Source organism: Geotrypetes seraphini, chromosome 11, assembly GCF_902459505.1.
Source record: "Geotrypetes seraphini chromosome 11, aGeoSer1.1, whole genome shotgun sequence".
Taxonomy (NCBI): Eukaryota; Metazoa; Chordata; class Amphibia; order Gymnophiona; family Dermophiidae; genus Geotrypetes; species Geotrypetes seraphini.
The window spans coordinates 56899213-56926834 of NC_047094.1; the positions used below are offsets into that span (position 1 = coordinate 56899213).

General features: G+C 41.7%; 1 protein-coding gene across 3 annotated transcripts in view; it reads right to left on the bottom strand.

Moving 5' to 3' along the window:
* C11H16orf71 (chromosome 11 C16orf71 homolog) overlaps window positions 1-27622 on the bottom strand; it is a 282532-nt gene that overhangs the window by 25687 nt on the left and 229223 nt on the right. For all 3 annotated transcript variants that reach the window (XM_033963852.1, XM_033963851.1, XM_033963853.1), the window contains one exon: window positions 19567-19775. In XM_033963852.1, coding sequence (XP_033819743.1) covers window positions 19567-19775 — 209 coding nt within the window. The remainder of the gene's footprint in view (window positions 1-19566; window positions 19776-27622) is intronic.

Sequence of the window (27622 nt, forward strand, 5' to 3'; positions counted from 1 at the left end):
CAACAGTTCCACAAAACCAAAAGAGTAAACAAAGAACAGTGGAACAAAAGATACACAGCACTTGGATGTAAACAAGAAAAGATTACAAAAAAAGATTTATTATGAAAGTCCAAACAAGTCCAGTAAAAATTAGGCAAGCATACTCTATTGTAGGCAATGTATGATAAAATAATAGGATCAGACACAACTCATTTTTCAGCTATATTAGTCTTCCTCAGAAATGGAGAAGTAAAAAGCTTTGTTCCCACACTTGTGGTAAACAGTACAAAAGTTTACCTGTTCCTGTGGTTTAATGCAAGAACGGTTCACCGTGTCATTCTCTAATTAGGAGTGGTGGGATGGGTTCTACTGATCCTTCTTTCAAATTTAAATTTTGTTAAACTTGATATACTTCTTAACTTTGAAAGACCGTAGCAGTTTACATTAAAACAATTATACAATAGAAAAGGAACTCCATACAATATATAGTAAAAGCCTATAACAATCATCCAAGTGTCAGGAATACAAATACTACTTTGGGGTTTTTATTTTAATAAAGAAACTTGTGATCTGCAGAATCACTAGTGTATTCCTTCCTCATTTACCATCTCAAGATTAAAAGCTTGTTTAAAAATAAAATCAATAAAATCTTACACTTTTTAAAATTTTGCCTCTGCATTTTACCTTGGGTAAAGTATTCCAAAATGACGGAGCTTAAAAAAAAAAAAAAAAAAAAGCCTGCAAGTGAATGCATTCGCATCTAGCACTTGATATAGGAGGTACAACTAATCTATTATCTACAAAAGTTCTTTGTAGCCAAAAAGGGGTATACGGAATAACTAAAGCATGAAAAAAAATGAAGGCCGATGCTCTTAATATGTTCCATGTACCAATGACAATATTTTAAATTTAATTCTAAAAGACACAGGTAATCAATGATATTTCAAAGGCAAAGGGGTAATATGATCAAAGGGCTCCTTTTACTAAAACTGTGCTAGCAGTTTTAGCGCGCTCTGCATTGCCGCACACACTAGACGCTAACGCCACCATTGAGCTGGCGTTAGTTTTTATGCGTAGCACGGGGGGGGGGGGCAGCGCACGCCAATCTGCAGCACGCGCTAAAAACACTAGCGCAGCTTAGTAAAAGGAGCCCAAAGTTTCTTATATTACCTAATAGTCTAAGGGCTATATTTTGATATTCCTTCATAAAAAATATTAATCTATCTGAGAAACAAAAAGTGCATGAATTAAAGTATGAAGTGTTTCCTCACTAAAGTAACCCATATTGACCGCAATAATCTTAAGTCTTGGATAACCCTTCCAGCAGCTTAAGGAATCCTGCTAGTCTTACTGCTTCAGCCAGTAGAAACTTCTTATTGTTTACAGCTCAGAGGGCCTGGAGAATACTGCTATCCATGCTGCTCTGGTCTGATTGAACTTTCATTTCAGGGCTGCTGGGGCCTCAGTACAAAATTATTTGATCTTCCACCCCACATTTTGGCATCCTAGGCACCCATCTATTTATCCTAATGGTAAAACTAGCCCTTAAAGCAGACCATAATTCCCATAAAGTTTTGACATAAGGCAGGATACCTAAAATTTCAGAGGTAATCTAGGGTTCATTGACTGCATGGTGGGGGTATCTTTTTGCTTATATATGAAGCCAGGGACTGTTCTTGAATTGTCATTGTCCAGATAGCCTAGAAGAGCAGCACTTTATAAAATAAGAGAGATGGGCACAGTAGGGAAGCAAGAAAGGTAAAGTGGCTAGGACTGGAATGGCATAATTCCTAATGCAATTGATTTTTCTTTCTCATCCCTGTGTTATACAAGCAGCAAAGAGATATCAATGACCTATAAATCAGGCACAATTTAATAGAGTACATAGGATTTTCTTTGGTTGTTATACATAAAGCCATTTGTCTGTCTTTGCTAAAGGGAAGAATTAACAGAGATCTTCTCTCTCATAGCTTGTACAGCAGCAATTCATCATACCTCAAAAGGGTTTCAGTGTGCCTGTTTTGCTATTTGGGTGTAGGTTGCTACAGAATAAACCTGCCAGCATTTCAAGCCTTAGAAAACCTCTCTCTTCTGCTTTCTCATAAGGTTCCCTTTCACTCATACATCCAATGACCTTATTTTGCCTATCTACATGCACAACCTTGCTTTTTTAATTACTTTTAGTCTATGATAACTGTAGTCGTCAAAAGGCAGAAATGGTGTCCTTTTAAAGTGGATTTTCCTTGCTGAAAAGTTCCCATGCCACTGCATTAAGCTGCAACTGGAAAAAAAATTCTTCTAGTATAGCAGGGCACTATACTCCTCTGTAGGGTTTGAGATTAAGAATTGAATCCATATACAGGAAACAGGTGCTGCTTTTGGATTGACCATTCTAGATTTCAGTTCACTATCAAGTGTTTTCACATATGACTGTAGACCAGAAGACCCAGGTTCAAATCTCAAGGTGGCTCACAATTTGTGTACTATAGGCAACCCACTTAATGCTCCACTTCCTTAGGATGGTACTCACAAACTGATCCAGTGCAGACCTCCCATGGAAACTGTCACAAAGGTGTGGCGACCACTAAGTTGTTTGCAGCTTGATAATTACGTGTGGTATGTGTGTGGGAGGGGGGCTACCATACACGTACTGGACTGAAATTCTTTTTTTTTAAAGATATTTTTATTGACAGTGTGCACTGGTACACATACAACATCAATACAAAAACAGAGTAGCAACAGAAAAAAATCATTATGCAAGTCAAAACATAACTGAAAACATCTCTGTACTATCCACAGAATAAGAGGCTTGGTCTGGTTTTGGTTTGACTCGTTTTTTGCGTCGCACTGCTTGCTCATGACTTAATCTACACAGGCGTTTGTTTTATACCATTTTATTGCGGTTTAACTCAAACCTTATCAACCATGGACCCCTGAAGAAGGCGTGTTCTCTGAAACATGGACCGTGTCGGGTCTCTTGCTTTGTAATAAGGTGGTATTATTAACTGCATTATATTTTTGGTACAATAAACATAGCCTGCATCTTGTACATATCTTTTTCGTTTGGTCTGGAGCAGAGCATGAATGGACAATATCAAACTGCTTATCCATGAGACTTAAACGAAAAGGATAGCATTAGCAGTGTGACCAGTGTGATCAGTATATTCAGTATTGCTACCAGGGCACGATTAATTCATCTAGGGCCCCTAGGCATACAAGTCCACTGGGTCCCCTGCCCCACCCCACCCTGCCCCCATTTATTTACCCATTTCTTATTTACTTCTTTATATCCATTTGATTTCTTTTATTTTAAAATTCAAAACAACAACAAAGATTACCGTACCAGTGCTAGTGTAGTTTTTCTTCTATGCAACCTCCAAACATCTCTGAACAAATTACCCTTTCCTTCCTCGAAGAAGAGATCTTCAGCTGGCAGGGCTTTGGGAAGTCTACCAATTTATATTTTGCATTTGGGTTGGAGGCATGGGGCATGGCGGGAAGAAAATTTAGTGCCCGACATTTTATTGGACTAATACGTTTCTTAATTAGCTTTCAGAGGTTAATACCTCTTTCTTCAGGTCAGTAAACTATACTGCTGTTACAGTATCCCTGTCCTGACCTAAGGAAAGGATTTATGCTTTGAATTAGTAAAAAAAAAAATGTAATAAAATTAATCCAATAAAAAGGATCACCTTATTTATGTTTATGTTTATTCAGAATTTGATATACCTCTCCCGCATTTTCATGATCTAAGCGGTTTACAAAGTAACAGTTAAAAACAGAAAGGAACTCCATTGAACATATTCAGATAGGAAACGTAGAGATAGAGAAAGATACCAGATATATACATATCCTAACAAGTAATCATTACAGATGGAAACAAAAATAAAAATGACGTTAAAAATAAAAATAAAGTATATTTAAGCAAATTAGAAATTTAAAAATAGAGAGAATTAAACTACAGTGAAATAAAGGTCCAATTAAATAAAGGCAGGAGGGTTTAAAAATTCAGTATAAATTAGCAAGATAATAAGATAAAAGAAAAACAAACTCAGAAAAAAAATCAAAATAAAATATAATTCTAGTCATTTTCTTTTATTAATAAACGATTATCAACAAAGCTACAATAATACTTTAATACAATAATACTAAAGCAAAAAGAAATAAATAAAACAAATAGAAATTTTTTTTCTACCTTTGTCTGGTTTCTGCTTTCTTCATATTCTCATCATTTTCTTCCTTCCATCCAATGTCTGCCCTCTCTCTGCCTCTTCCATATGGCATCTGCTCTCTTTCTATGTCTCTTCCAGAAACTGTCTGCCTCTCCCTTCCATTTCTCCTCCCCCTATTGGTCTGGAATCCATCTATTCTCTCCGCTCCCCCAAGGCGTGGCATCTGTCTTCTTCCCTTCCATCACCCCCTCTCTCCCAGCAGATTTTAGCATCTCTCTCTCCCCTCCTTTCCTCCCCTCAGATCTGGTATCTGTCTCCTTCCTCCTTTCCTCATCCCGGGTCTGGTATCTGTCTCCTCCCCTTCCCCCCATGTTCTGGCATCTCTCTCTCCTCTCCCTTCCTCCTTTTCTTTGCTGGTCTTCCTTCTCAATTTATTTTCTGCCTCTGTCTAAATTCTTTTTTATTATTCAGTCCTCAATTTCCCTCTTTCATTGTGTCTACCTACAGATTGCCACCTCTTTCCCTCACTCCTTCCAGTATCTAACTCTATCCTCTTCCTCCAATCCAGCATGTGCCCTTTTTTTCTTTCTCCTCCCCACTTCCTTCCAGCATCTGCTTCCCTCTCTTACCCCTTCCATTCAATGTATGTACCCCCCTCCCTCACACTTTCATTCAGCGTCTGTGCCCCCCACTTGCATTCAGCACCTGTCCCCCTCTCTCACCCCACCACACTTCCATTCAGCATCTGTCCCCCTAAACTACCACTCAACCTTTTTCTCTTATCAGGCCATCTTCCTCCCTTTCCCTCACCTTCGTGGACACTTTCTAAAACCAAAGTTCTATCTGTCAGACAGGTCCTGACGGGGAAGCCGTTCTCACAATTTTCATGTACAGGGTTCCTCCAAAGCTTTTCCTCTGAATCAACTTCCAGTTTCTGCTGGATTGCGTCAGAGGAGAAGCTTTGCGGCAGCCGTGTGCATGCAACTAGTGAGAATGGCAGCCGCATAAGGGCCCCTCTGAGAGAGAAAACTGGTTTGTAAAAGCACCACGAAGGTGAGGGGAAGGGGAAGAGATGCCCAGACAGAGGGGCCCAGGACAGTTGCCCTATTTGCCTTCCCCCAACGCCGGTGGGCCCCCCTGATGTTTTCGGGCCCGAGGCACGTGCTTACTGGGCCTACCCTTTAATCCGGCCCTGATTGATACCAATATGGATAGGAAATTGGAAGACTGGGCATCCATATGGCTAATGAAATTTAATGTGAACAAATGCAAAGTGATGCACATTGGGAAGAATAATCTAAATCATAGTTACCAGATGCTAGAGTCCACCTTAGGGGTCAGTGCCCAAGAAAAAAGATCTAAGCATAATCATAGACAATACGCTACGCTTAAACCTTCCGCCTATTTTGCAGTGGCGGCCAAAAAAGCAAATAAAATGGTAGGAATTATTAGAAAAGTTAAGGTAAATAAGACTAAGAATATTATAATGTCTCTATATCGCTCCATAGTGCAACCTCACTTTGAGTATTGCGTTCAATTCTGGTTGCAATATCTCAAAAAAGATATAGGGGAATTAGAAAAGGTTAAAGAAGAGAGACCAAGATGATAAAGGAGATGGAACTCCTCTCATATGAGGAAAGACTAAAGAGGTTAGGGATCTTCAGCTTTGAAAAGAGACAGATGAGGGTTGATATGATTGAAGTCTATAAAATCCTGAATGGTAAAGAACGGGTACAAATTTATTTTTTACTCCATCAAAAATGAGAAAAGCTTATAGCTTTTTTTATAGGAGACACTCAAGGAAATTACAGGGAAATACTTTTAAAACCAATAGGAGGAAATATTTTTTCACTATGAGAATAGTTAAGTTTTGGAACACATTGCCAGAGGATGTGGTAACAGTGGTTAATGGGTTAATGTTAGATGGGTTAAAAAAAAGTTTGAATAAATTCCTGGATGAAAAGTCCATAGTCTGCTATTGAGACAGACATGGAGGAAGCCACTTGCTTGCCCTGGGATCGGTAGGATGGAATGTTGCCAAGAATTTGTGACCTGGATTGGCCACTGTGCAAACAGGATATTGGGCTAGATGGACCATTGGTCTGACCCAATATGGTTATTCTTATATGTTTTAATTTAGGTGATCCCTAGGCTGAAAATCCACCCTCTGGGAAAAAGGTATTTGGTACAGTGATCTGAAGAGGAACGAAGACAACTCAATACAGGGTTTTGGTTGGGGGAGGGGAGGGGGCACAATTTTCTCCTACTCCTTTGGATCTCAAGCTACATTGGGAATTTCCCCTCTATTTTATACCCCATCTTAGCTTAGCCTAGCTATTGCAATGATGGTCTAAGGAACACAGCAATGGCTGAAACCTCCCCATCTGGGGGCTATGAATGGTGCCCTTGGAGAACCCCTCATTCCCTCAGCCCAGGCTGGCCCAAAAAGCAAAATGCTAGCCTGGGAATCAAATGGTAGTGCACAATATTTTTAGGACATTTTCTACGCATTTTCCCATTTTTATTTCTCAACAAGTTACAGACGCTCTTGGTAGTAGCTTATCAGCAAATTCTACTCTTAGGGCCTATAATTTAATTCCTAGGACATGCCAGTTCCTGCCAGCCCTGCAGTGCATGTTTCTGTGGAGAAAAAAAAATATCCCAGGCCATAAAGCTATTAGAAGACACTTTGTTTTGCTCCATTGTTAATATCTTTTATTCCTCTTATCCCAAATATTTACTGCATTGGTTAGTAAAATTATACTATCACAACAAAATATAACCCAAAACTTATTGAATCCAGTATTCAGAGGATACACAAAGTCTAACTTTATGTGCCTGAATTCAGCTCAGTATAGTTGCCTTCATTTTAGGTTTAGTATAGGCACCCATTGATACCTAAAATTATGGTTGGTACTGAACTGTCTGAGTAGGTAATTTCCCCCCTGCTCCTTTTTGGCCACTGTTGGAAACAAGATACTGGGCTTGATGGACCTTTGGTCTGTCCCAGTATGGCAATTCTTATGTTCCTATGTTAAATTTAGGAATTCAAAGCCAGCACATGTTTGATTTCAAAGTTTAGATGCCTAACTCTTAAAGTTAGGCTAGTATTCAAAAGGTCTTGGCACCTGTTTCCTGTATGCGGAATACTAGCGCCCTCTCAAATCTCACCCTGGAGCAATACAGCTGAGGGTCCCCCTAGGGCTCTAATGTAATGGATTGCAGTGACTATTTCTGTTAACCTCTAATTCTCTTGAGATGCTGTTTATCCTTTGCCTGAAGCTTATCTTTGACAACCCTACTTCCCTTATGCTGTTATAGTGAAGGAATAAGTAGAGCAGTCTCCACAAAGCCTGAGAGAAGCTTCAGGTAGCAGGCCCTTGGGAGAAAGGCATCAAGGATCTATATCATGGATCAATGTATTTCATTGTTCTTGACACCAATATGGCACATATGTGTCAGGTATAACTGAAAAATAATTTCACAAACTGACATGTGTGTAGGGCAATACTTCCTAAATGTTTATCCAGCATGACCCCATTTAACACTTAAAATTCAAGGGACTTCAGATGATGATGAAAACAAAATAGCAGACCTCCATTTTTCTCCGTTCCCTCATCTACTTCTTCCTCCCCCCTCTTGTCTTCCACTTAACCAAAACATTAACACAACAATGGTGGCAACAGTAGCAGCAATCAGCTCAGGGCCCTGTGAATCAGTGTGTACTCACAAATCCCAGTATTATCTATGGGTTCCAGTCTAACAGGAAGCCCAGAAACGAATAGGAGGCAGGGCCTCTCTGTCCATGTGAACTCACAGATCCCAGTACTCTGCATGGGTTTCCAGTCTTAACAAAAAGCCTAAATAGAAGGCAGGGCCTGTGAACATGCACCTGGCTACTACTACTGGGCACAGGTCAAAGTGGAGATCCAAAGGGAGGGGAAAATAGATCCCAACCACTCATGATCTGAATCCATTTGGGGTCTTGACCCAGTTTGGGAACTACTTGTATAGGGCAACTTTGTGTACTATGAAGAATCTTTTACCACTGTATTAATCTGAAAATGATAGGAAACAAGTGGGTCAATATTCAGCCAGTGGCAGTCAGTGTTTCTTTAAATGCCAACTGCCAATGGCTAAAATAAACCTGGATATTCAGTGCAGGACCATATCTGGATACCAGCACAAAACATCTGAGTCTTTAGCAGTACCCAGAAGTTATATGGTACAATTGATATTCAAGGTTGTACCTGCATAGATAACCAGGCAAAGGTAGGATTGCTATTTAAGCTAAGGTTACCAGATTTTTGTCCTGCAAATTTGGGATGCCTTGGCAGAGTCAGGGGGAATGTGGCAGGGTAAAATATGTAGGGCAGGGTGGAGCTTTCCCATTGTAATCTTCCACTATAAAAATTATAATCTTCACATCTCTCCCCCTGCCAGTCCAGTTATATCCACCTCTCTCGCTTCTGCCCTTCCAGTCCACCTATCTCAACCTTTCCCCTCCCCCTCCCCCTCCAGTAAACGAACTTCACATCTCTCTTATAGACTCAGTCCATCCACTTATAGACTCAGTCCATGCACCTCTATCTTTCCTCTTCCGGCCTTGCAAATAATTCTCTCCCATTCTCTCAGGGGTCTCAAAATCCCTCCTTGAGGGCCGCAATCCAGTCAGGTTTTCAGGATTTCCCCAATGAATATGCATGAGATCTATGTGCATGCACTGCTTTCAATGCATATTCACTGAGGAAATCCTGAAAACCCAACTGGATTACGGCCTTCAAGGAGGGACTTTGAGATCCCTGCATCTAATCCCTTCTCCAGGCCAACCAAACCTCTCTTTGCAGTTTGCAGCTTCTTCCCTCCAGTGTCAGCATTAGGAAGTACAGTGCTGTGGTACAGAGGCTCTCCTCAACCACATTGTGCATTTGTGTTGGGTCCTCCACCCGCTAATGTACACTTGTCATGGGGGCAGTACCTGGCAGAGATGCACAGCGTGGTTGAGGAGAGCTTCCATATCATAACACTGCACTTACTAATACTGACACCAGAGGGATGGAGCTGGAAGCGCAAAGGGAGGTTTGAGGGGAGAGGTTGACACCAGCGAGAAGGGAAGAATTGGATTATAAGAGCAGGTAGGCAAGGCAATTTAAACCTATACTATGGCACCTCTATCTCCATTACTAAAATCGGGGACAGTTGGTTGCCGAACAAGGAGTAATCAGGGACAGAGTTCTGAAATCGGGGACAATTCCTGAAAATCAAGAACATCTGGTAACCTTAATTTAAGCAGTTCTACTTGCCTGGTTACTTATGCGGCCTTCAGTATCAAATACTGCTGGTGCCCATGTAACTCCCTGTTCTGCTCAAATTCCACCCTGCATCAGTCAGAAGGAATATTCCGCAGCACTACCAGGTAAGTGCTACTGAATATCCCCTTCCAACCTGCTCAATGTGATTTAAGTAGGCAGGAGCCTACTTAATCACTGATCAAGGATAGCATAGTTCAGCACTTGGACACACACGACTTGATGAAACCCAGTCAACATGGATTCAGGAAAGGGAAATCGTGTTTGACGAATTTACTCCAATTCTTTGAGACCGTGAACGAGCAAATTGATAGTGGAAAGCCGGTGGACATAATATACTTGGACTTCCAGAAAGCGTTCGACAAAGTTCCACACGAAAGACTTCTCAGGAAACTACAAAGCCATGGCATAGAGGGAGATATACAAAGATGGATAGGCAAATGGCTGGATAACAGGAAGCAGAGAGTGGGCATTAATGGGAAGTTCTCCGACTGGGAGATAGTGACTAGTGGTGTACCCCAGGGCTCAGTACTTGGACCGATCCTTTTTAATATTTATATCAATGACTTGGAAAACGGAACATCCAGTGAGATCATCAAGTTTGCAGATGACACAAAACTCTGCCGGGCAATCAGATCGCAGGAGGATAGTGAGGAACTCCAGAGCGATTTGTGTCGGTTAGAAAAATGGGCGGAGAAATGGCAGATGAAGTTCAACGTGGAGAAATGCAAGGTAATGCATTTAGGCAGTAAGAATAAGGAATATGAGTACAGAATGTCAGGTGCAAGTCTGGGAAAAAGTGTACAAGAAAGGGATCTGGGTGTACTGATAGATAGGACCCTGAAGCCGTCAGCACAATGCGCGGCAGCGGCAAAGAAGGCAAATAGAATGTTGGGCATGATAAAGAAAGGAATCTCGAGTAGATCGGAGAAAGTTATAATGCCGCTTTATAGGGCAATGGTCAGACCCCACTTGGAATACTGCGTCCAACATTGGTCTCCCTACCTAAAGAAGGATATAAAACTGCTGGAGAGGGTGCAGAGACGAGCAACCAAACTAGTGAAGTGTATGGAGAAACTGGTATATGAGGATCGACTTAAAACACTGGGATTGTTCTCCCTTGAGAAAAGGAGACTGCGTGGGGATATGATCGAGACCTTCAAAATACTGAAAGGAATCGACAAAATAGAGCAGAGAAGATTATTTACATTGTCCAATTTGACACGGACAAGAGGACATGAAATGAAGCTAAGGGGGGACAAGTTCAGGACTAATGTCAGAAAGTTCTGCTTCACACAGAGAGTGGTTGGCATCTGGAATACTCTCCCAGGGGAGATTATTGCAGAATCGACAGTCCTAGGCTTCAAAAGCAAACTAGATGCATATCTCCTTGAGAGAGGCATATAAAGTATGGTTGGCTATAAAATAAACCAGGTGTATACCTGGCAGGGCCTCCGCGTGTGCGGATCACCGGACTTGATGGACCGAAGGTCTGATCCGGAGATGGCGCTTCTTATGTTCTTATGAGCCCACCCTGGCCATTTAAATTGTTTTGAATATTAAGACCAAAATTTCGGGGAACTTGCAACTTCCAAATATAGCATAGAGCCCAGCAAGATGGTATTAGAAAAAGAAATTGTACAGATATTGTATTCACTCAAATATAAACTGAGATTTCTGGGCCAAAAAAAAGGTCTAAAAATAGAGATCTTGGTTTATATTCAGTCTCCCCACTCTTACTGGCATTTTTCTTCCTCTAACCCCCCTCTCCCTGTAGTTCCTGATTTTAACTTGCAGCTCCTTCCTCCTTTGGCGATGCTGATAAAAGCTATATGCTGGGCCAGTGCAGGACCTACAGAATTTAATAGGAAAGTGTGGCATAGTGGTTAGAGCTACAGCCTCAGCACCCTGAGGTTGTGTGTTCAAACCCAATGCTGCTCCTTGTGTCCCTGAGCAAGTCACTTAATCCTCTACTGCCCCAGGTACATTAGATAGATTGTGAGCCCACTGGGACAGTCAGGGAAAATACTTGAAGTATCTGTATGTAAACCATTTTAAGTGTGATTGTAAAGCTGCAAAAAGGCGGTATACAAAAATCCCAATTCCTTTCTCCCTAGTTGTTCTCTCAGCCGTACCCAGATTCCTTCCCTCCTGGCCACTAGAAGTCCCAGGCCTGGTTGCTGTTGGAAGTCTCCACCGTCCCAGAGTGTTCTTGCCGTGAGCTCTTCCAAGTTTATGGCAGAACCTGCAGTTCTGTCTTCAGCTGCTCCAATCTTCCCCAGGGTCCATCAGCCACCTGCATCTGACAAGCAGCAAACGCCACCCCCTCTATAGATCTGGAGACCTGAAGGACACTCCAGCTGCCCCGGGGTAAACCAGCACTTGAAAGAGCTGCAATTTTAAGCTGTTAACCATGGAGGAGTGGTGAAGGAAAAAAAATTCCGGTAAAGACGGGAAGGGAGTGTTTGGAGGAAGAAATACCCATCACTAGATAGAAACATGATAGCAGATAAAGGCCAAATGGCCCATCTAGTCTGCCCATCCACAGTAACTATTATCCCTTTCCCTTTCTGAGATTTCCCACGTGCCTATCCCAGGCCCTTTTGAATTCGGACACATTCTCTGTCTCCTCTCTATCACCTCTTCTGGAGAGGGAGAGTTGGCATACACTTGAATATAACCCCCCACCCCTTTTTTTGTGGGGGGGAGGAAACTGTTATCCTGGTTTATAATCAAATAGGATTATATCTATACTAGTATTTTAGCCCGTTACATTAACGGGTGCTAGAATATGTCTGTCTGTCTGTCTTTATTTCCGTCTCTCTCTCTCTGTCCTGCTGTCTTTCTTTCTGTCTGTCTCTGTCCCTGGCCCCCTTTGTCTGTCTGTCTTTCTGTGTCTCTCCCTGTCCCTGTGTCTTTCTTCTTTTCTTTCTGTCTCGCTTCCTCCCGCTGTCTCACTCTTGGCCTCTTGGAGGGAGCTGAAGCCCGAGATGACTGACTGAAGGGTTCTTTAGGTCTGTTTCTAGTAGAGGACTGGGGTTTGCTTCAGCCCTGGGCCTGCTGTGTTAACTGCTTAGTGTTGTTTCCTGCTTAGTGCTGTTCAGAATTTCTCTTTAGTTCTACCTTGTTTTGAAAATACAAACAGGTGGCTTTAAATCTCTGATGGTTTGTTCTCCAACTCTGGTGAACTACAGGGCATGATGTTCATGTTCCGGTGTATTATTTATATGTGAAAACTGATTTTGTAAAGCTCACCTAGATAGGAAAAGAGATGTCCAAGTCTGCATGTTCAGTGCACCTAAGATACTCTGCAAATTGTAAGTGTGAGACCTTTAGCAAAATGAATTTAATTAAGCATTTGGGAAAAACATGTAGTTTGGAGCATATACAGTCGCTTCATACAGGAGCACAAAAAAGCAGAAGACTCGCATATTTTTCAGGGTTTTGGAACATGTAATGTCTGTATTTAGATATGCAGGTGGTGATTTGCAGGCTATCCATGTAAAGGCTTCCACCTAACAACCCGAGCCCCCAGCAGTGTAACTTCCCGGCGGCTTCTCTCACGATCGCCGCCTTCTCCGACGCAGGAACGGCTCGTGAGAGGAGCCGCTGCAGCGTCTTTGAAGTTGAAAAAAACTTTGATCCGTCTCCGTGCTCGGCTGCGGCGGGCTACAGCTGCCGCAGCCTGCAGCCGCCGACAGTCGCCGCGGCCGACATCCGCCTTGCTGTATTTTTTTTTTTTTAGTTGAAAGACACGGCGGTGGCTTCTCTCATGATCCCCACCTGTGTCGGAAGTCCGACGCAGGCGGGGATCGTGAGAGTAGCCACCACTGCGTCTTTGAAAGAATCGTAAGCCGCGCATGCGCACTTCCTATGGGTCGCTACAGCTCACGGAAAACGGACGCACGCATAGGAAGTGCGCATGCGCGGCCTAGCCTTTTATTATATTAGATACGATACATGGTGCAGCCACAAATGATGTAAAAAAAAGGTTTAGACATGGATGTTTATATCTACCAATTTAAACCTTGTCCTGATATCTTTCTCTAAGACTCTCTTCTGGGAACTGCTATTTCTGTGTGCACTGTTCTCAGTTCTTTTTTTTTTTTTTTTAAATCTTTATTCCTTTTTATTTCTTTCAACAAGTGTACAGTATTATTACAATTAATTTACATAACACACTTGGCATTCTTAAACAATACTATTATACATGTTTTTATTCCCCCCCCCACCTCCCACCCTTTTCCATATCAATAAAATATTCCTTCCAAATTTATATATAATTATACATCCCTTTTTGATAATACAATTAATCTGACATGAAATCTGTCCCTCCCCCCATCCTTCTTCCTCAAACACTTTAAACATTTTATTATACCCAGTAATGCACAACAATAAATATCCCATCCTATTACATATATCTCCTTATTTTTCATAACAACATCTTTCCAATATTTTTCCCTCCCTATCCCTCCCATCCCATCCCATTTCTATATATTATCCCCTAAGGAAAAAGAATAAACTTTACTCGTTATAATATTCAATTAATGGCCTCCACACCTCTTGAAATCTTTTAAAATACCCCCTCTGTATCGCAAGAAATCTTTCCATCTTATACATATGACAAACTGAGTTGCACCAAAAATTACAATTCAATCTAGAACAGTCTTTCCAATTAGTTGTTATCTGTTGAATTCCCACTCCCGTAAGAATCAACAATAATTTATTGTTTGCTACAGCTATTTGGCATTTGGCCCTCATACACATTCCAAAAATCACTGTGTCATAGGATAAAGCCACATGACTCTCCATCAACATATTAACTTGATCCCATATTGATATCCAAAATGCCTGAATACATGGACAATAAAATAAAAGATGGTCTAGAGTTCCAACTTCAATTTTACAATGCCAGCATCTATTAGACTTAGAGCAATCTAATTTTTGTAATCTAGTAGGGGTCCAGAATGCTCTATGCAACAAAAAGAACCATGTTTGCCTAATAGATGCTGACATCGTACCTTTAATTCTCCAAGACCAAATACGTGGCCATTGAGATGCATTAATCTGATGCTTAATCTCAATGCTCCAAATATCTCTTAATCCATTTTTTGGTTTCTTACTCAAATAATTAGATATAATTTTATACCACTTTGCGGCCTGGTGACCCAGAAAATCTGCCTGGAAACATAAGAATTCTAAGCTGTAATGATCATTTAAAGATTTCCATTCAGGGAACCCCACCTGAATAGCCTGCTTCAATTGCAACCACTTATAACTTTGTTTTTTATTCAGACCATATTTATGTTGCAATTGTGAAAATTCAAGCATCTTACCATTATCAATTACTTCCGTTAATGATCTTATACCTGCTTTAATCCAATCTTTCCAGACAACCTTAAACCCGCCTATTTGTATCTTGGAGTTTACCCAAATAGTCTGTTGTTTCGATTTTAAAATAGAATCAGTAGTTAATTTGTCTACAAACCTTAATGTTTTCCAAGTATCCATTAATACTCTATTGTCCTTACGTATTCTAGGCACTTTTATACCAAGCAAAAGATCAAGCCTAAGTGGAAAGATAAGTGATCTCTCCACCCTTAACCACTCTGGTAATTGTTCCAAAAGCTCTGGGAGGACCCAATACATACCTTGGCGCATGATATAGGCCTGATGATACCTATAAAAATTGGGAAAATTTACCCCACCCTCTTTAATTGGTCTTTGCAAAGACACTAAAGCCACTCTTGCAATTTTACCCAGCCAAATAAATTTAACCAGAATACTATTTAATTTTTTATAGAAAGACCCCTGAAAAAACACTGGTATCATTCCCAATTGATAGCAAACCACAGGCAAAATCATCATTTTAACAGTTTGTACTCTTCCCCACCAGGACAAATGTAAAGGATTCCATTGCTCACACAACTCTGTAACTTTTTGTAATAAAAATTTTTCATTTATTCTTATTGTCTCTTCAAGTGTTTTATTCAGCCAAATACCTAAGTACTTTATTCCATCCTCTTTCCATATAAAAGGGAAAGTATCAAGTATACCTTTTGTACAATGCACATTTAAAGGTAAAATCTCTGATTTAGTCCAATTTATTTTGTATCCTGAGAATTTTCCAAATGTATCTATGACCTTCAGTAGACATGGGATTATTGTTTCCGGATTCCTCAAATGAAGCAAGATGTCATCTGCATAAGCAGATACTTTATATTCCACTCCAGCACATGGAATACCCTGTATGTCCTTTGCCTGTCGAATAGCTAATAATAAGGGTTCAAGAACTATATCAAAGAGCAAAGGAGATAATGGACAACCTTGTCTAACTCCCCTCTGCAACTTAAAAGCATCCGAAAAATTATTATTTATATATAAGCGAGCAGTTGGGGAGCTGTACAATGCTTGTATCATTTGTATAAATCCGGATCCAATACCAAACCATTCCATAGCTTGATACATGAAACTCCATTCTACACGATCAAAAGCCTTCTCAGCATCTAGTGAAACCGAAAAAGCCGGATCATTAATTTGTTTTGTTAAATAATACATCTGAAATGCCAGTCTAGTATTATTAGAAGAGTGTCTTTGAGCAACAAATCCAGTTTGATTCATTCCTATTATATGCGGAAGAGCTTTAGCCAATCTTAATGCTAAAATCTTAGCTAATAATTTACCATCTACATTTATTAAAGATATAGGCCTGTAGTTTGAAACCAATGTTGGATCTTTATTTGGCTTTGGCAAAACAATAGTTAAAGATTCTGCCATAGTGCCTGATATACAACCTTTATTCAGTTGATCCTGATATAATTTTAATAAATACGGTAAAAGGGAAATTCGAAATTCTTTATAAAACTCTACTGTAAATCCATCTCCACCTGGAGCGGTCCCAACTCTAAGGGATTTCAATGCCATTTGTAACTCTTTTAATGATATAGGTTTATCTAAACTTCTTTTTATATGATCAGGAACCTTAGGACCTTCAACTAAACTCAAAAAATCCATCCCATCTTTCTCTTTATTTAAATAAGACTCCGAAGAATACAATGACTTATAATATTTTAAAAATTGTTTTAATATATTTCCAATTTGAGAATGAGAATTTCCTAACTCATCTTTAATTATGCTTATTTTCTCCTTCCTTTTCTTTGCTTTTAAATATTTTGCCAATAATCTTCCAGCCTTATTTGCACTACCATAATACACCACCTGCTGAGCAAAAATATCTTTCCTTACTAACCCAGAGGAAATTTCATTATATTCACATTTTTTTTAACAATATTTGAAATGTCTCCTGTTCCCATTTATTAACCAATTTTAATTCCAAATTCTTAATTTCTTTTTCCAAATTCACATATTGTTTTCTTAACAGTTTCTTTTTATATGCAGAATATGATACCTGATTGTAAAAACCGCTTAGATAACCTTGATAGGCGGTATATAAAATCCTAATAAACTTGAAACTTGAAACTTGATATAATTTGTCCTCTCATAGTTGCTTTGAAAGCATCCCATAAAATTCCAATCGAAATTTCCTCTAAATCATTAAGTCTAAAATATTCATTTATTTTATTTTGAAATTCTGTGCAAAATTTAGAATCAGCAAGCAATGTATTATCAAACCTCCATACAGGTTTGGAATTATCTGGATCTACTAAATTAACTTCTATCCATATACCACCATGATCAGATATTACTATTGGTTCTATGTCAGCTTTTATAACTTGCTGTACCATCTGATCTGAAACAAAAATATAATCAATTCTTGAGAACGATTGATGAACATGTGAACAAAATGTAAATTCCCGATCATTAAAATGAAGAATACGCCATATATCTTTTAAATTACATACTTGTACCAAATTATCTAATCCCATTGATTTCATTATTCTACTAGGCTTTTTATCCATTATTGGATCTATAACAGCATTGAAATCCCCAGCCACCACTAAATTAGTAGTAGCCAGTGGTAAAACTAATTGTTGTAGAGATTTAAAGAATTCACTTTGATTCGAATTAGGTGCATATATATTTAGTAACGCCATTGCATTACTGCCCATGCTCATGTCAACAAGTAACCACCTTCCTTGAGGATCTGCCTTAACCATATTAAATGTTGCTGGACATTTTTTATTAATCAATATTGCAACTCCTGCCTTCTTTTTTACCGCTGGTGCAAATAAACATTGTTTTATCCACTTATCTGTCAGCTTCATAGACTCTGTTCCAGACAAATGTGTCTCTTGCAAGAAACATATATCTATATTTTGTTGTTTAATATATTCCAATACCTTTTTCCTTTTTATAGGGTGATTAAGGCCATTTACATTCAAAGAAAAAATTTTAAAACCCATTTTACAAATAAAATATAAAATACATATATAATCCACTCAAACATAAAATATACATTTTTTCTTTTTCCTTAAACCAATATATGAGTCTCCCCCCCTCCCCTCTTTCCCCACCCCCTCTATTCCCATCCTCCACCCTCCCCTCCCCTAACACAAATGCAAACTTCGAAACGCACATATTACTGAGCAAAAAATAAACTCCCCACAGGCAATAACATACTCATTTTTCTTTCTCTAATCTTTCAAACAACCAACACTAAATTCTCCTGCAGTCAATCCATTCTTCAATACCCTAAATACCCATATTTACTATAATTCTTTATTATATACTTCCCCCCCCTCATTCAAATTTCCAAACATTCTTCCATCCTATACCTCTAATATATTTATAAAAGTATATACCCAATATTTCGGAAACCATTTCTTACAATATATACCCCCCCAAGATTAATATTAAGATTAATCTCAGTTCTAATGTGAAAAACCTTGGATCAGAAACTGAACTCGGGTCTTGCAGCATTACAACATCCTACCAATGAGCTTACCAGTGTTTGCTCGTTTTTATTACCCGTAAGGCCCTTATTGATCAAAGTCTGTCTCACAGACAGAGAAGAGAATAAATTGAAAAAAGTTAACTGCTTATTTTGTTCTTTGCTCAAGCCCATGGTGTGATCTTTCCTGCTGTACAGTGGGCATCAAATACAGGAAAACAGTATCTGGCATGCAGTCTTAGTGACTATGTATGGGGCAAAAGAAGTCCATCAGAAAACCATGGCAGTCAGTGGTCATACTCCAAACTGCAGGCATATTCCACTCTCATGCGTGTTTAGTTCATGCCTAGGATGCCGGAATCAATTTTAATTTAATTCTTATATACCGCTAATAACCGTGAGGAGCAATGTGTTGGAGCACTGCCTTTGACTGCTGTGCTTTTCTAAAAGAGTCAGCAGGATAGGGATCTTCACCAGCTAAAGTATTTAATTTTTAAACTTCATGGTTAGGGTGGGGGGGGGGGAGAAAGGAAGAGGAAATGCATGCTCACCCAACCTACCTTCCCCAAAATTGCCTTCTGCCTATGTCACTGGGATAATGGGCTCTCTTTAAGCAGAGCGCGTACTATAGTATTAACGACATTGAAAGGAAATGTTCTGAGTGTCCATAGTAACTAGGTTTTCCTTCATAGAATGGACGCTATACTGAAATAACACATATTAACAGTAGGCCATGCTGATAACTGCCCCTTACTGTGTAATAGCTAACGCTAGTAATCAGAGCACCAAACTAAATAAGCATGAGAATGAGAAGGTTGGTATCCATTCACCTATTCAACCACAAAATGCATTTAAATTTAAAAGGACTTTTGAGAAAATTCTGGCCTTAGAGAGGAGGGCTATATCTAAATTTTCTAATATGCTTCACTGGACCCAGAAGATTTGGAGAAGGAAAACATTTGAAAATAATTGATTTTTACAAGTACAAGCTAATGCTGCTGTTAACAGCTTTCAGACTGTGGAATGTTCTTGTTTTCAGAAATAACCACCAAGGTATGGTGCACTGTGTATCTGAGCCCTCCTGTCATTAACAGATCCCTGATATTGTACTATATATATATACTGTACCACTGCACCCTGCTAAGACCTGCTCACCATCAAAGTGTACATTTGAGATCTCCTGTCCCCCAAGTAATATGTTATATTGTACCCAAGCCCTCATGGTATTGGTTGACCCCTGAAGCAAGCTGCATACCTTTGCTGAATCTGAGAAGCTGAGCAACTCACTGACAAGGTGAGTTTGTGTCTGGTCCAGTCTGGTAAGTCGCACACCAGTAACTACAAACTCTTTGATGATCAGCTGGTCCAGCAGCTCTATGTAAGGAGGATGCTCCCAATCCAGAAGCATGGGTGCAGTAAAGATTAGACATGTGCTCTGGCAAAGGACATTTAAAAGCGACAGGCCTGGAGTGAGAGGGAACAAAGAAAACACGTTGAAAACCATAACAATAAGTCAATAATAAAAAAAAAAGTTCAATGTTCCTGTGGTGAAATATTTTATATGTCTTCACTGTGTAACCTACCTAGAACAGTGAAATAAGCGAGTTATAAAAACAGTATTTTAAATATCTAAACAAATTAGTGACCAATATTCAGCAGCCTGATATCTGGATAAAGTTATCCACATAGGCTATCTGGATAACTTTCATCTGATATTTCAGTGGGCTTAACTGATCAGGCCAAACCAGCTAATTGTGCAGCCCAGTTTATCCAATGAGGGATAATGGACCATGATAAATATCAGTAGTATCTGGTTAAACGTTGACTACATCCCTAACACACCTTTCTCGCTCCTTTTCTTAACAAGGTAACTTTTGTCCACCTCACAAAATTCATATGATCTAGGGGAGAAAAGAGGGACTTTTGAAAAGTTACCCATATATTTAGAATACTGATCTCTAGGTTCCTAAAGTTTAGCAACTTAAATTATTTCAAGGTGAATTAGGGAGGAAGTTATCAAGCTATGTTAGGGCTTTAAGTCATATTATTTGCCCCTTAACATGACTTAAAGGGCACGAACACAACTTGCTTTGCCCTAACACAGTGATATTAAGTCACCACTTCATACGTAGTAATTTATTTATGACACATTTTCTATACCGCTATAGCTGCACAAACAGAATTAAGCGGTCTACATCAGGAGTCTATAAATGATAAACATGCATTAAATAAAATATATTGAATATTAATATTAAAAATGGCACATAAAAATACATGAAAAAATGGTCTATCATACACATAAAACATCTTATTTAGATAAGTGTATAAAAAACATTTCACAATGAAATAGTGTTCTTAAAAATGCTACCAAAACATTTAAAGGATAAAATATATAAAACTCATGGCAGCCATTCAGATAGCGAATCTGCATAGGGCAGGAGTGCAAGATCGTTTCTGCCATGGTTTGCTACTGGACCACCAGGGATTTGAAAAGGTACCATTTTTACAATTAGGGAGGCGGTAGGGAGGTGAGAATTGTTAGAGTTGGCTAGGACAGGAGGCGGGAGGGATCTCTCCTGTCCCGGCCCACACTGGACCACCAGGTTTTATGGCAGGCCTGGTGGAGGCCTGCAAGGCATTGGGAGAGAGGGGGGCAGGGGGCAGAGCCTGGCAGGGCAGGAAGGAAGGAGGGACAGGGTGCAGAACCTGGCAGGGAGGGAGGGGTGAATGGTACAGAGCCTGGAAGGGCAGGGGAGGTAGTGACGGTGGGGGCAGGGGGCAGAGCCTGGCAGTGCAGTTGAATATTAACCCCCCCCCAATTTATATTTGGGGGAAAAAAGGTTACCTTGGTTTATATTCAAGTATATACGATATACAGTAGCTAGGTAATATCAAGTCAACAGATAACATTAAAACCGTTCTTCATGAAAAATAATTTATAGAACCATGTAACAGGATGAAGTTCATTTGGGAGCCAGGCAACCCTCAATGGGAGGAATGCTAGCTTCGGCCTAACCCTTGGTAAGCGTGATAGACCGGCCTACCTGGTAGAGCTTGGAGTCCAGGGGGGGTGGGACTCAAGCTTGACAACTGACAGGGGGCCTGGTAGAGTTGTGTGAGATTAGGAAGACTGAGCGACTGGAAGAGTTTTCAGTGCTTGAGTCTGGGAAAAAATACCTGAGTGACTGAAAATGGGTCTGGAAGGAGGAGGAGCCGGAGGGCCCGGTACATCTTTGAGTCATTGGGGGGGGGTGCTCAGGCTTGATGATCGGCAGAGGGACTGGTGAAGTGTTCAGGACCTGTGGGGACCCAAGAGGCTGGGGAGTAAGGGACCGGTGGTAGCCCAAGCAGCTAGAAGAGCTGGAGGAATCTGAGGCGGTTGGTGACTGGCAGGTGACCAGCACAGAGACCCTGAGAACATTGGCCAAAGGTGCTTGGCGAGTGACTGGCGGAGGGACCGACGGGGCCAGTGGCGACCGGTGGAAAGACTGGTAAACAGTGCTGGGAACTGCCTGAAGACCTGGTAGGCCAATGAAGGGTTGGAATGGACCTGGAGAGGAATGAAGATGCTAGGGAGAACCGGAGATGACAAAGAAGTGCCTGGAGGGACCTGGTTACATGTTTTAACAGAGTGTGTGTGAATAAAAAGTGTTGTTGTTGTTTTAACAGTCACTCTTCTTAATCACAGCTTACCCTACACCTATTACTTACTAAATAAGTGGTCAGACTCGCAACCATGCCTATTCAGTCTAAATAACAAACTGAGGTTCCCGTTGGGACCATAATTCCAAGTTTCCAAGGGGTAAAAGGGTAAGAAATACAATAATTAATAGAAAAGAAACAAATAAGGGGTTAAACAACAGGAGGGGATAAATAAAAATAACAGAGCATAAAATTTGAAGGAGCAGACCAAATCTAAGAAACTAGTCAGTCAAAGGCATTTTTAAAAAGAAAGCACTTTAACCTGCTCTTAAACCTGTTTACAAGACATTCTTCTCTTAGATAAATAGGAAAGGAATTCCACGTTTGTGGTGCTGTAACGGAAAAAATATACTGTCAACATGTGCTAATGATTTTAAGAGAGGGAACTGTCAATAAGTTTTGATCACTAGATCTGAGCATTTTGGCAGAAGCATAGGGAGCTAAGAGTCTATCGATAAACGCTGGAGCTTTAAAAAGAAGAGATTTCAAAGTTAACAGACATATTTTATAGGTAATGCGATGAGCTACCGGAAGCCAATGTGCTTTTTTAAGAAGAGGAGAAACATGGCCATATTTCTTAGCATTCATGATGAGCTTAATAGAGGCATTTTGGATGATTTGTAAGTGTCTCATTTCTTTTTGGGTAATGCCCTTGAATAGGGCATTACAATAGTCCAAGATTATGATTTTCAAAACTTAGATTTGAGATGGTTTTCTCTGCAATTTGTCTAAATTGCAAAGGAGCATGTTGGGAACCTTTTTTAGGCAGGTTTTAGGCGAGCCCATTTTTTGGACAATCTCCTGGGATAATGGAACAAGATAAAAATGTATAGAGCAAAAATTGGGATGTTATTATCTGTAACTGTTTCAATCACGACTAGGTCACAAAATAGTGCCCTGACCACTGAAGGTATGAAGACATAACCCTCCTTAATCCCCCAGTGGTCACTGACTCCCTCCCATCCCCAAAGATGTGGCAGTACGTATCAGGCTCTGTTACAATTTCAGATATTATGGCCATTCTTATTAGAGCAGCAAGCTGGTCCAAAGAGTAAACTAGTGGTCAGGTCCATTTCCCACTTTAACTAATACACTTGTGGAAGAAATTATGAGCCTTCCAAAACCCACAAAATACCAACTGTACCTATAAATAGGAGACACCTGCAGACCTAATGGCTTTTGATATGGTGTTTAGTTAGGCACAGTAGTTTTTGGTGTTCCTGGAGGGCTCACAATACAAAATAAGGATGATAAAATGGGATTTGTATCTGGGTCCCTTTATGCGATGTCCACTGCCCTGACAACTAGGCTGCCTCTCTGCTCTGATGGGATGACTGTATAGCCAGTTTACTAGGGATGGTGTAATACAACTGTCCCTATGGCTTCTTTTTGTGTATTTTTTCTCTGGGACTTTTTTTTTTTAATGGTACCTAAAGAAATATGTACTGAGCACAAAAACAAATTTTCAAAACAAAAAAAAAATGTTTTTCTGGTTTGAAAATTGTTATGCTGGATGCGGACTGGAATGTTCCGTCTGCGGAATCGGAAAGAAGTAGGGAGATAGTGGATGCCTTTCAAGAGGCTCTGCTCAAATGGTGAAAGAACCCACAAGGGAAAAAGCGATATTGGATCTGGTCCTCACAAATGGAGAGAGTATCTCTAATGTTCGAGTGGGTGCTCACCCCTTCTTACCAGCGCAGCAATTCAGGAAGGCAGTCTTGGGGCTTTTGCTGAGTCGTGGCTGCCTCTGATGATGAAACTTCCTCTTTCCTTAGAGGCGGTGCACCCCAACAAAGGACCCGAGGCCAGTGGCGTACCTAGGGTATGTGGCACACGGGGCCCATCAATTTTTGACACCCCCCATGTAAAAAAATATTTTTTGTAATGACCATGAAACGGAATAAATGGTCAGAATAGAACAGGCAGTGAAAATTTTCTTATATTCCAAACATAACATAACATAAATTATGTCTGAATTGTCATGACATCAGAAGTACATATGGAGTAGTTGCAGGTGATGCTTGGGACAGTTCTGATTGTGTTAGTTCGGTTTTATGTGTTTTTTTGAATAGAAGGATTTTTATTTCTTTTTGACGGTTTTGCAGTCTGTGGTCGATGTCAATTGGTTGTAGAGTTGGGGGTCGAGTGTTGCAGCTCGAATGGCTAAGAGGTTGTCGAACAGTTTTTTTCTTTTGACGTTTTTGGTTGGAGGGTGTGTGAATGGTGCGTGAGTTCTCCTATGTCTGTTTGAAGTGGATTTAATTATTTAGCTGAAGAAATTAGTTACCCCCTCATCCCACACACATTAATTCTCTTCCATTTTTGTTCCCATTATAAAAAACACTGATAAGTTCCCAGAAAAAAAATACATTAAAATAAGAAGTGAAAACAAAGGCCCCTACAGATGAGAACATAACATAAGAATAGCCTAACTGGGTCAGACCAATGGTCCATCATGCCCAGTAGCCCATTCTCATGGTAGCCAATCCAGGACACTAATACCTGGTCAAAACCCAAAGAGTAGCAACATTCCATGCTACCGATCCAGGGCAAGCAGATGCTTCCCCCATGTCTTAATAACAGATTATGGACTTTTCCTCCAGGAATTTGTCCAAATCTTTCTTAAAACCAGCTACACTATCTGCTTTTACCATAACTTCTGGCCACTTCATTTTTAAGTTTAGATCTTTCCTTTCAAACAGAGACCTTGCTAGATGTCAAATACAGCACAAGGTAACTTCACATGGACTTAGCTGTGCAGGAAATGTGAATCTCCTCATACACCCACCATATAGTGCAAAAATGTGCAAAGGTCTGTTTTTTTCTTTTGATCACTACATAGCCTAATGCCACACAAGCAGCGCTGTTACAAACATATTCTGTAGGTCAATGCTAAGGATAACAAAGTTTCCTTGGACCAGAAGGAGATACTGAGAAACCACTGGAAGAGATCCCAAAACAACACCCAAAGACTCACTCAGTGTGTGAACCAGTTGAGTGGAGTGGACTAACTGGGGGGTGGAAATGGGCCCGGAGTTTGCTCAGCAGAATTTCCCAGACCACCTCTTCCTCTCAACACATTGACACGCTGCCACCAATACCACAAGGAACACCTCACTGGGTAGGCCAGCTATGCTATAAACTTTATAAAACACATTATTATATTTTCTTATAAAGCACATATTTTAACTGAACTCTCTGACATCCTCAGCCTTTCCATTCACAAAAATAGAAGGAAGAAAAGTTCCCATTTCCTGCTGTCTCATGTCCCCGGCTTATACAATATTTTTTTTCTGCAGACCCTTCAAAAGTCTGACCAAATCCTCGTTTCACTTGCATTATAAAGTACTGAGGATGCCATCTCTCCCCAATCCCAGGTCCTAAAGTCTAAGACAGTAGCGCAAACTAATTGTGCCAGATTCAGGAAAAAAAATTTCGATTTGATTCAGCCTATTGAATTGGTTTTTCAATTCGATTTTCCTGCCCAGTTGGGTGATTTTTTTCAAAACTCCTGGTGGGTTTTATAGCTTTTTCACCCCCTTTAGCTTCTCCTAACCACACTGACGCTGTGGTGTAAATAAAATAAAGAAACAAAAAGGACTTTTCCTCTCTCTGTTAAATCCTAGCTCACGTTTGCAGTCCAACACCAGCTCTGGCAGGATACACATTTCAAATCTGACTTATTATAATCACAAAACAGAAAATAAAATTAATTTTTCTACCTTTTGTTGTCTGGTTATATTTCAAATCTTGTTGGTCCAAGGCTCTGGTTTTCTTCTGATAACTTGCTTGCCAGGGTCTCCTTCTTTCTGCATGCTAACCATCCATCTGCCAACTCTGTCCTTCCTTTCCATTTCCCTTCCCTCCCCAGGAAGTCTGGTATCTTTCTTTTTTTTCATCTCCCTCCACAGATCCACCTTTTCTTAACTACCCTTTCATCCGGCATCTCTCCCTCCTTCCCCACCACCCCAGAGTCCACCATCTCTCCCTTTCGTTTCCCAATTACCCTCCTATCCAATATCTCTATCCCTCCTCCACACCATCCCTTGTGTCCAATTTCTCTCCCTTTCTGTTCCTTCCCTCCCTAAATCTCATGGTCCATCATCTCTCTCCCTCTCCTCTATTTTCAGACCCATTATTTCTTCCTCCCCCCCCAAAGTTTGGCATATGCACGTCTCTTTGAACACCCCCTTCCCTCCGTGTACTTCTAAACCAGGGTCCCCCCCCAAAGGCCTGTCCCCCCTTAAAGGTCTGCCTGTCCCCCCTTGAAGGCCTGTCCCACCCCCTTGAAGGCCTGTCCCCCCCTTGTAGGCCTGTCCCCCCCTTGAAGGCCTGCCTGCCTGTCCCCCTTGAAGGCCTGCACCCCCCCGAAGGCCTGTCCCACCCCCTTGTAGGCCTGTCTCCCCCTTGTAGGCCTGTCCCCTCCTTGTAGGCCTGCCTGCCTGTCCCCCCCTTGAAGGCCTGTCCCCCCCCTTGAAGGCCTGCACCCCCTTGAAGGTCTGCACCCCCCCGAAGGCCTGCACCCCCCCCGAAGGCCTGTCCCTCCCTTGAAGGCCTGCACCCCCCTGAAGGCCTGCACCCCCCCTGAAGGCCTGTCCCCCCCCCTTGTAGGCCTGTCCCACCCCCTTGTAGACCTGTCCCCCCCTTGAAGGCCTGTTCCACCCCCTTGTAGGCCTGTCCCACCCCCTTGTAGACCTGTCCCCCCCTTGAAGGCCTGCCTGCCCCCCCTTGAAGGCCTGTCCCTCCCCCTTGAAGGTCTGCACACACCCCCCGAAGGCCTGTCCCCCCTCTTGAAGGCCTGCCTCCCCCCTTGAAGGCCTGCCTGTCCCCCACTTGAAGGCCTGTCCCCCCTTGAAGGCCTGCCTGCCTGCCTGTCACCCCCCTCCCCCTTGAAAGCCTGCCTGCCTGCCCGCACGCCCCACCCCGAAAGACCGCTCGCCCCCCTGGCCTCCCCGCACCACCTATGAAGCAGCACTACCTATGCTCCCGGCCTTGCCGTTCAGTCCCCCCCCCCCCCGAAGGACCGCTCGCCCCACTGACCTTCCTGCACCACCTATGAAGCAGCCGCAGCAGGATCGCGACGTCAGCGATCCCTGCGCTGCTTAGCCACTGCTTCCTGCGCTGCGGTCCCACCCCTCCTCTGACGTCAGAGGAGGGGCGGGACCGCAGCGCAGGAAGCAGCGCCCAAGCAGCTCTGGGATCGCTGACGTCGCGATCCTGCTGCGGGCTGCTTCACAGGTGGTGCAGGAAGGTCAGTGGGGCGAGCGGTCCTTCGGGGGTGGGGGGGACTCGGGGGTGGGGGGGACTGAACGGCAAGGCCGGGAGCACCCCCTCAGGGCTGGCACCCGGGGCGGACCGCCCCTCCCGCCCCCCCCTTGGTACGCCACTGCCCGAGGCTGCCTTCCTGAATCGCTGCGCTGGCAAGTAAGGAGAGCTGCTGGGAGGGGAGAAAGCCACTGTTGGAGGCTGGGAAGCTGCTGGGCAAGGGGAAAAAAGGGACAGCTGCTACTGGACCTGGAGAGGGAGAAGGACAGATGCTGCTGGGAGGGGAGGAGGGAAAGAAGTCTGGGAAGCTGCTGGGCAAGGGGAAAAAAGGGACAGCTGCTATT